This window comes from Cariama cristata, unplaced genomic scaffold, assembly GCF_000690535.1.
Source record: "Cariama cristata isolate BGI_N322 unplaced genomic scaffold, ASM69053v1 scaffold14804, whole genome shotgun sequence".
Lineage (NCBI taxonomy): Eukaryota > Metazoa > Chordata > Aves > Cariamiformes > Cariamidae > Cariama > Cariama cristata.
In genome coordinates, this window is record NW_009614840.1 from 27,176 (window position 1) to 37,523 (window position 10,348).

A 10,348-nucleotide genomic window follows, 5' to 3' on the forward strand; every position below is an offset into this window, starting at 1 on the left:
CATTAAAAGGAGGGAAGGGGGGGGGGCTGGGGGAGAGCAGAAATCCATACCTGTAATGGTGAAGCCACCTAGATGAAACCAAAAACATGAGGAAAAAAGAGAGAGAGAGAGAGAGGATTAGCATTGGCACAGCAACACGGAGACCCTGCAGCCCGCAGGGACGTGGTGGTCCTTCCCTGCCCCACAGCCAGGGACTGTGGCCTCGGGGGGGCTGCTCCCCTACACGCACCCCAGGGAGTGTGCGGGAGACCTGAACACAGTCTTTTCAACCCACGTCTGCAAGCTGCCACCCCCCATTATCTAATATATGCTGTGGAGCGGGTAAAACCAGTGCGAGCCTGCCCCGGGGCTGGGGGTGCTTTGGGGAACGAGGGTGGCTTTGCTTCCCTCCGCGGCCACCCTATCCCAGGGATGGCCAGCAAGGAAATGCAGAGGCTGGGTGGGTGCTAAATCTCCCCAAGACTGGAGGCGAAGTTTGCACCGTCTCTTCAAAAAGGATTGGCCAACTTCCCAGTCCAGCCACAAGCATCCCTAAGTCGCCAGGCAATCCTGTTTCTGCCATGCCAGTGTAAGAGGCGATGGGTTAATTTGCACGGCGCAGGTTTGTAACTCGGGGTGTCGGCGGGTTTGCTGTGGCTGTAACAACGCCACTCCCAAAAAATGCTCCTTGCCACAGCGGGTTACCGCTCGTTAACGTTAGTGACTTTGGGGCTCTACTCCAAGGAAAGATGTGGCATTAGATACCTGAGCTTACTTAAATAGTGCTGACCACCCTAAAAGAGAATGTCGCGAGCAAAGGAAAATGTCAAGCAAAATCAATTGTCTTCCGAAAATACAGAGACAAACTGGAAAAATGGAAAAGAAAAACGAATGCGCGCTTACCAAGCTCATTCAACAACAGGGCTGTGAAGGAGACAGACAGAGACAAACACAGAAGAAGAAAAGTAAATGAATAATGAAATCAAAAGGGATATCCACAGAAAGACTCCAGATCCCAGGGCAGAGATTTCAGATCTGTAAAGCTGCAGGATACCATTAGTGTTGAGAGAAAGGCACTAAAAATAAAGGAACAGAAACGTTTCACAGGATTGTGGATTTAAAATAAAAACTATTGCGAACGTGGGGTGGATATGGGATTAAAAGGCACACTCCAAAAATTCATTTTTCCCCTTTGAATTGTATGTGCAAGATCTTCCATTGGTCTCGGAGGCAGTTCTGCCCCGGGGGAGGACACAAGACATCCCATGTGCAGCGGCTACTGGCTTTGACCTCCTCCAGCTGCCTAACGGGGAGCAATCGCTCCGGCAGGCAGCTGCGCTTCTGGCGTCTACAACGAGAGAAGAAAAGTCTGTGGCAAGGCTGGGCTCAAGCATCTTGCCGCTCGACGTTTTAGGTCTCCAAAACAAAAGAAAAAGCCTCCCCCTTAGTGCACCGGTGGGTCTCTGGCCCCTGAGGCGTGGACCCCACCACAGCTACATGGCCCAGGGGTGACATTTCAGAGATGCTCTCGCCTCCAGGGTGCTGAGCACACAGCTCGCCCCACCTTGCTGCCTCTCATACAAAATCAAGCACAAAAACTGAGCCAAAAAAAAATAGTCGCATGGCCAAAGCAGCAAATAGCATCCTTTAAAATTTTGCCTTGCCTTCCAGCTAGTGAGTTTGCAAAGCTGAGCCTCCCTCAGGTTTCCTCAGTTATCTTTGCGACCAGGAAGATGAGGAACTTTCTTCCCTTTTCTTTTTATTTTTCATTAAAAATTTCAGCTGGGATCTCGTGAGTTGGTACCACGATTCTCAAACCTGAGGCCTGGAAACTGTGCTTGCTCTTGCTGGAACTCGCAAGGCTGAGCCCACGCTGGTCCCTGTGAAGCTGGGAAAAGCCGGAGCCGCTGAGTTGAGCTGACCACGTTTATCCTGGCAACACTGGCTGTGCTCCACAGGTGTCACTGGCTCCATTTAATGATACGAATCCCACCTGCAGAGCCTGGGCCATGCCAGTGTGTCTGTTTTTCTAACCCTGCTTCTGCTAGCTAGTCACATAAACCCGCAGGAAATCCAGCGGAGGGGACGATGCCGCTGACCCAGACAGCCCTCGCACGGACGGGGAACGTGGCATCGCTGCCGGTGTGTTTTTCACCTGCAATGCAGCAGGAAGTCCCCACTCACCCCAGACGCCCCTCGCACGGACTGGAAACGTGGCATCGCTGCCGGTGTGTTTTTAGCCTGAAATGCAGCAGCACGTCCCCACTCAGCGTGGGGACCGCTGGGGGCCTTCTCTGGCCTGAACAAATAATATATTACAACCCCACGCCTGCTGAAGGGAGAGCTTATGTCCCAGAAATTAGAAAGCAGCTCCAAGGCAGACAGACCAAATGCCACTGCCAATTTTTTACAAAGGCTTTAATAAGGGTCTGTTGTAGGGCAACTAATTATCTTAAGTAACTCTAAAACTGCTTCTTGCTCAGCCACCAGTAGTGCGCAGAATTAGCTGTTGCCATTAATTTTCACTTAATGTTCTAGCAGAAAAAAATGCACAGAAAAAGAAGTGAACTCTGTCTTTTTGGGAAGGTTCGCAGTTGGTTTAGAAATATGATGAGAGAGGAAATTGTTTTTATTATTCCTATGAGAAGCTGTTATCCAGTGCAGAGCCGTGAAACTTTATTTGAGTATAACCAGATTTCTCCTAGACTGATTGCATCTTACGGTATTACCGGCTTGTGCCGTGATTCTCAGCTATTTTCAGATCCTAGTGCCAGTATAAAAGGGCTAAAATTACTGCTCTGGCCATGCATTTTATTTCAAGCGAGGGCTGTTTTATCTTCTGATAAAAATGATGCAGCATCACCTTTTTTACTTCTCGAGACTGAATTTTCTACCCGATTAAATGGAGGGGTAGCTGCGACACGGCAGGGCAGTGCTCTCAGAATGTCTCTGGAGGATGGTGATGCTCATCGTCCCCTGCCCGGGTGCTCCAGGGCCGTCCCGGGAGCGCGCCTTGCTCCCGGGGGGGCCCTCGTGAGTGAGACAGAGTCCTCCCGAAATGAAAGAGGAAAGAAAACAGAGCAAAAAGTTGCAGTGGCCAAGCTTTGAAGGAGGGAGGGCAAAACGGCCGGGAGCCAAAGTGCGAGGAGAAAGGAGTGTGAGAGTAGGGAGACACAGAGAAAGCGGACGGCAGCGTCTCGAGGGCTGGTCTGGTTTTACTCTCACACCTTTCACTCCTCGTCGTAGCCACACCGGGTCCCCAAGCACAAGGAAGAAACTGCACTCTTTCTCATACTCCTCACGGTCAAGTACTCTAAGGGTAATGAATTTCCTGTGGGAACACAAGACAAAGGCAAACAGATGATTGGCATCACACACGCATGCAGTTCACGTCCGCCCGGGTGCCGTGGTGCCGGAGATGGGTGGGGGGAAGCGGCTGCACATCCCCCCGGGGGCATATGGGGAAGGGCAGGAGCACCCCCACCTCCCGGTGGGGTCGGACCTCGGCGGGCTGGGGAAAGCCTGAGTTCAGGGGTACGGGGATGGGAAGCGCCCTCGCTCCTGCCCTTTTCCATAGGCGTTGGGGATGTGAGCTCGGTGTTGCAGATGCCAGGCATGAGTGAGCCAGACAGGAACACACAGGCTGGGCTCAGCCCCGGAGCACGTCCCCCACCTTTCTTCTCACTCATCTCCACCAGCCGGGGCTCCCCGATCTCTAGGTAGAAGGTCTTGTTTTTCTCATACTCCTCATCATCTATCACCTTGATTGATATCGTTTTGCTGGAACAGAGAAGAAGAAATAGAGATTCAAGAGTAAGGGGGGAAAAGGGAGGAGGGGAGACAGGAAGAGGATGAGGAGGGTGGAAATGGCAGGAGAAGGGAGCTGCGGACAGAAAACAGTGGGTTTGGTAGCACAGGCTGGAGGGGCAGCACAGCCGAAAGCCAAGGGCGAGAGCCGATGGGCCGAGCTTGCCTCAGGATGGGCACGGACCACGGGGTCAGAGCCGCAGCAGCGCGCAGGGTACCAGCCTCCCCATCACGGCCAGAGACCACGGCTGTACCTGACGCAGCCTGGACCAGCCTCCCCCAGAGGTGCCTCGGCCCAGGACCAGCAAAACACGTCCCTTTCCAAAAACCCAGGGTACAGGACAGCCCCTTGACAGCTTGCACAGACCAGATAGGCTCCCAGGGGCAGGAGCACTGGGAACCAGCACAGACCAAGCCCCTGAAAGCACGCCGCACTGCTTAAACCAGCCCCCACGCACGCAAGAGGCTCTGTCTTGCCAGGCACAGCAGATCCATGCACAACATCATCATCAGCCGCTCAGTTTGGGCTTTGGAGGCTCCAATTTACAAGCTCAAAAGGGATGCTGGAGTTGTTAGGACTTTTTCTGTGGAGGGAACATAAAGGAAAGATGGTCTTTCTGGTTAGGGCAGGGTGAAGGAAAGCTTCACTGATGGTGAGATTTGACTTTTTTATTTTCCTTTGCAAGCAGCACATCCTTCCCCAAGCCCTGAAGGTTTGGATCTCTCCTGTTCGAGAGTTGAGCAGCAAGTCTCTCTTCTCACACGGCCCGGAGCTGCTGAATTTGCCCCTGCAGCATCAGCAGGGAAGGTCCAAAGGCAGAGCCCCTGCTCAGAGCACAGCCACAAAGCACGCACCGTGAAGGGCGAAAGCCTCGCAGGAGGTTGTGGCCACCAGCAGAGAGATTTGCCCCTCGGAGTGAAAACTGCACCCCTTGCATGCAACGGAGTGAAAATTGAGTCAATGAATTGCTTTACGAGGAAGAAAAATGAGCATGGAAGAAGTTTTCCAGCTCTTCTCAGGGACTTGCGTAAGTAGCCGAGAAACACCCAGCCGAAAGCTGCTCGCCAGAAGGTGACCAAACCCCTGGGGTGCCAGGGGCTGGAGCATGTTGGGGGACCTCTGTGGTCTTTCCTACAGTGCAAAGCCCTTGCACAGACAAGACGGGGGGCAGAAACCCAACAGCCCCCGCTCCTGCCTGGAGCACCCTGCTCACGGCCGTTGCTGCCGGGACGGGACCTCCTCCTGGCCCTGACCTTCTCCCAGACAAGAAATAAGAAGGCAGTATCAACAAGAAATAAAAAGGCAATGCAGCGACTGTCTGCAGCCCTCTGCTTGCTGCCGACCTCCTGGCTAGGTTTGCGTTGCCCTCCTGCGAATGCTCTTGCTTGAACAAGCTTCCCGGTCGCTCTCCCCCTGCCCAAGCCTCTCAGTCCTGTCCTTCGAAGAAATGCCTCCTGTCCCAGCCCCGGCTCCCGTGGGCTTTCCACGGGCAGCCAGCACAAGTCGGAGCAGCCCCGAGGCTGCTCTAATATACGACCGAGGAGGATCTGCTGTTCCTGGCAGGTCCCAGCACTGAAAACCCATAAACATGGAAGAAAGCCACGCTCTAGGGGAGTGAAATTCGGGCCATGCTGCTGTGATTTCTGGCTTTCTCCCCTCCTTGCACGTCTGTGCTGCCACTCAGAGCCCCTCTGTTACGCTGACGAGTGTTTGGCAGCAGAGCCGACATTTTATTCTCATTCAGAGCAAACACCGCCAAGCACCTGGAGGAACAGCCAGGATGATTTCTTGTGCTGTTTGCTATGAGTCAGAAATATATTAAGTTTGCCCTTCGTGCTTATAATGAAACCATTTACTCAAGAGCAAGTGATGGCTGTGAAAAGTGTAACAATGCAGCACGGCTCAGTGTAATTGTATTTTATAAAGAATACCTCTAACAATTCGTTCTGTTTATAATTATTGCTGCAATAGGTTTGTACATAGGAAAAATGGTTACCAAGCACGCAACTGATCTTGCTTTGCATTGATGAGTTAGGGGAAATTATCGTGTATTAAAAAGCTAATGAAAGATGCAAAAATGCTCTCAGCCAAGCTATTAAAGAGAGCCTGACAGAATTAACAGAATGGCATAATTTCAAAAACATTACTAACAAAATCAATAATTTTCCTGACAACTCCCATTAAAATGTACACTGCACCCTGCCCCCACGTATGAAAAAAAAAAAAGCCTTTCTCAGGAAAGTTAATTAAAAAAGCTGCCTTCATCAATTCTGAGGGCAGCGGAGGTATCAAGACGTAAACTTCCCACGGGTGTGCTCTGGCTTGCCACGTGTGGCATTCCTCAGCGCCCCACAAAATCATTCTCTCTCACAAAAAGAAACCCGGGGGCCAATTAAAAAAGCTGTCCCTGATGCTTAGAGCCAACACCAATAGGACTGCCTGGAATATTGCGGCTTCAAAATGCCGCTGCCAGGAGGTGCTGCCTTTACGCAGTTTTCCAAGTGATCTTTCTAGGGTGGAAGCAAGTGCTCCGTGTTGGGCAGACCTGGGCACTGCTGCTGTTCCTGCTGCGCAGGTCGTTGGGGAAAAGGGTGGGAGACGGCAATCTGCTCTCTGGATGAATCTCCAATCGGCAAGAATTGCTGAGGCAACTTTGTCCTGGGACGAGACTGCAATCCCAGAGAAAAGGATTTTCTCCTAATGGCGTTTGAGATCACATCTGTTTGAGAAACAGCAAGTATGTGAAAATAACATAAGCTGTTCTTAGAGCATGCCTGATCTCCATCCCCCTGCCTTTTGCCTGCTGCAAAGCCCCTCCGCAGGGTCCCGCACGCATCTGGCCATGCCGCAGGGCTTCATCAGTGGAGAAGGAGGAGGATCAGGCAACTGCACAAATTATCCTGCCTTAGAGTAAGGACCGCTTTTTACAGTAATCCAGGACGTGCACTGATGACACCCTGCTGCTGCTGGACCCTCTGACACGGTCTCTGCTTCTCACTCCTCTCCCAGGCAGAGATTTGCTGGCTAGCGTGGGCTGTGAGGATGTGAGCATCACCGAGGTAGCGTGGGGCTGCCCGTGCAGGCTGTGGATTGCACCCCACGTTCCCGGTGCCCTCACCTAGTCCTGTGCTCCTGCTCCATTCAGTGTCAAGTTCTGCAAGCCTGCTGCCTGCCGTCCTCTTTTTCGGAGGTACACGTTGCTGTGCAAGGCTGATTTTCTTGCATTACAATACATGGTATGAACGGGGCAGACCAGGAGCGCCCGGCAGAGCCAAGACAGCTTGCTAAGGCTCACGGAGATGCTCTGCGCGCAGCAGCTGAGACATCTGGCCCTTGGTTTCCCTGGCTGGACACAGTGGGATGAAGTATACTGAGACCCAAAGTGCCGACAGCGCAAGTACCTGCTGAAATCTGCGTTTAAAAATCTCTCTCTCCTGTGGCTCAGGGGCTCCTTCAGCACAAGACCTGACGGTGCTTGTGTAAACAGAAAACAAAAGTGACGCTGTATAGCACCCTGAAACCCCCACTGCTGAGTCACTGCAGGGCCACAAACCAGGAGTCCCAAATCCAAGAGACAGAGGGGGAAAAACAGAAGGCTAAAACAGACGATAAAGGCAGCCTCTAAACCGTTACACGTTTTCTTCACCTCATGTGAAACTGGGGTCAATCTAGATGGTGTTTCCAAGTTGTCCCTCAAATCCTCACAGAGGTCTAGAACCAGCTTTGATTTGGGGACGAAAGGGGTGTTTCTGCCACCATTCAACGTCTCCAGGAGCTGGGTTTTTAAGCCAAACACTCAAGATCCCATGAGTGTGCAACGCCACAGCCCTTGAAAAAGCTGGAATATTTTTTTCCTGCCTTGTCCCTCGGTCACACTGCAGGTGGGAAAGAGCAATTTCTGGAGCATCTCTCCAACAGATGTGGGCGCATGGGGCCAGAGGTCCCTCTGCAGAACCAGGCTGGGTGTTGGCCTAAAGCCCCGGGCTTGGCACACCTCCTGCCTCCTCCCTGCCTGCTGCAGGGAGCCCCTCCGACACCACGGGGCAAGTCTGCAGCAAACCACTGCTGCCGCTGCGGTTTTCCTTCCCTTGGTGTCCACTCCGTTCGGCCTGAGCTAAAGAGCCCTGCTCTGGCATGAAGGCTGAGAGCATCCATCGCACAGCCAACCGTCTGCATTTATGTACCAGAAATTGCTCTTCCCTGAGTCTGTAGCCAAGGCAATTGCTGAGGGAATGAGTTTCATCTCATTTCCATGTACCGGAAACCAAAGAATAAAACAAATCTTGCAGAATTGCAGCTCCAGCTCCCCTCCTCTTGCTGACACCCAGCAGCAACAAGAGAAGGATGGTATCTTCGTGAACATGGCATACAAATCTCTGCCCTTGCTCCGAGCCAAATGCTTTCCATCAGGATTCAGATTTTGTTTCAAACCATGCTATTTCATTTGAACTGTAAAGGTCTTTTAACAGAGCTTTCCCACACAACCCTTAGTTACAATAGCCCATGGAGAAGTCCTCTTGGCTGGCGATGCTCTAAGGATGGCGCACCAAGGGAAGAACTGCTATAGTCGATCAGACCCAACGGCCATCCAGCACAGCCTCCTCTTCTGACAACTGCCAAGAGCACCTTGGAGTAGGAGGATACAAGAGCCGGATGGGCATATAGACACTATTTCCAACTGATGCTCTCCCAGCCCCCAGAAACTTGTGTCTCAGGGGTTTCCTAGCCAGATCAGGTTTCTATGTAATTAGCTGTGCTCTGCAGATTTCTCACATTTCCCTTTGAGCTTGGGTAAGCTTTTGGCATTTGCGGTATCCCATGTGCCAGGGAGAGCAATGTGATTGCTAATGCCAGCGGAGTGCCACGGACGGCAAACAGCTGCTCTTAGGAGGTGATGTGTACTTGGCACAAGTGTGCCAGCCCACCTGCATCGTCTGGGCACATCTCTGGAAAGGGCAAGAGAGAGCATCTGGACGCCTGCCTGCAAGTAACCCCGGCGGTGACGTGGCACTAGCAGGACAGGGCTGAATGTCCCCTGTCAAAGCCAGCAAACTGGCTTTGTACAATGGCAAAGGCAGGGCAAGAAGAGAGCTAATGCTTACAGAAAAATGCCAGCTGGGGAAGGCACCCTGTGAGCAATCTCATGTGTGTGCAGGGACAGGTACCTCTGTAACGAGCTAGCACGGTCTAGCACAGGGTGGGATCAGACGGCACCAGGGATGGCTGGTGACAACCTACATGGACCTTTGCATTCACTTTGAACCTGAATTATCTGCACAGTCATGGCGCACCAGTGGAAATCCTCAATACTACGTGAAATGGCAGAAATCCCGCTCATGACTCGGACAAGCAACAGCCATGCAAGGACCAAGGGAGCTTGCGGTTTCCAGGGCATCAGCAATCAGCTCTAATCCAGAGACCTTCCAGTCCAGAGGTCTTGCCCACCTCAACCCTGCTGTGCACCTAGGTCAGGGATCTCGCAGCTGAGAAAGCATCATTGTGCCCAGATCACCCGTGACCTGGAGCTGGAATAGCTAAGAAGTATTGCATATAGTCAGTAATGGTGTCTCCAGTGGACCAGGAAAATGACCATCTCTAAATACACAACAAACCGACAGCTATAGCAGTCAGTAACTAGCTTGCCCTTGAGAACATGGCATGCTATCGCTGCCTGGACAGACGGACACTGAATCAACAGAGGAAACGATGCACTTATGCAGGTTGTCACCCAGCCAGCTTCCACTGATCACCCAGGAGAACAACATGAATAGCTTGGAGCACTTTCAGCTGCAGATTCACAGTTACAACACCCCGGGGTGGGCAGTCAGGAGTGGAGTCCGGCTGCCTCAGCCTGGTGCTGTCAGCCCTGACCCCCCAACAGCCGAGCACTTCCCACCCGGAGGGTCAGCGATCACGGCGAGAGAACATCCACGAGGGATGCACGTTCTGGAGGTGACATTCCAAAGCCACATCCATTGGTGCTGCCTGTTCCAGCACGCATCCGCAGACTCCTGCAGAAAGCTGCCAGATTGATTTCTTGTGCATCTGCTTGCCAGCCAGTCACCGAATTAGCTGAAGTTAAAGCTTGCCACGAGAGAGGGGCACGTGGCTTGGGAGACTCCCTGAGTGGTGGGCACCGGGCAGTGCCCGTGCAGAGGGGCAAGTGGGCTGCTCTAGGGGACCAGGGCCGTGGGGGAGAAAGCTCCCAAATCATCCTCAGGGCTGGGCACCAGCAGAGCCAGCGGCCAGGGCCACGCAAAGTGGCTGTGGCCACAGCGAGGAGCCTGGACCGGACCCTGGGGCACGGCTGGAGCCCACCACCAAGAGCGAGGTAGCTCTTTCTCTCCCCATCCCCGCCTTCACCACGCTTTGCTCTCCATCTCCCTGGCTGTCCTTGCCTGCTTGGTGAGCCCCCTTGGAGGCTGCAGGGGCTCGAGGCCCTATCCGTGCTGTTACAGATGCAAAGAGACCTAGCTGCTCCCGCATCTGTCTCTGCAGCACACAACTCTTCCGACCCGGGCACCAGGGAGTGCTTTTATGCACTTAGTGGCTTCATTTCTC

The 10,348-nt window shown here is 52.9% G+C and overlaps 1 protein-coding gene across 1 annotated transcript in view; it reads right to left on the reverse strand.

Moving 5' to 3' along the window:
- The window catches only part of LOC104161228 (sodium/calcium exchanger 1-like), a gene marked incomplete at its 5' end in the record, with an annotated part of 16,426 nt that extends 12,667 nt beyond the window's left edge, over window positions 1-3,759 (reverse strand). The window contains 3 exons of the mRNA XM_009699581.1: window positions 51-68; window positions 883-903; window positions 3,653-3,759. Of these exons, the coding sequence (XP_009697883.1) occupies window positions 51-68; window positions 883-903; window positions 3,653-3,759 (146 nt within the window). The remainder of the gene's footprint in view (window positions 1-50; window positions 69-882; window positions 904-3,652) is intronic.
- Between the last annotated feature and the right edge of the window lie 6,589 nt (window positions 3,760-10,348).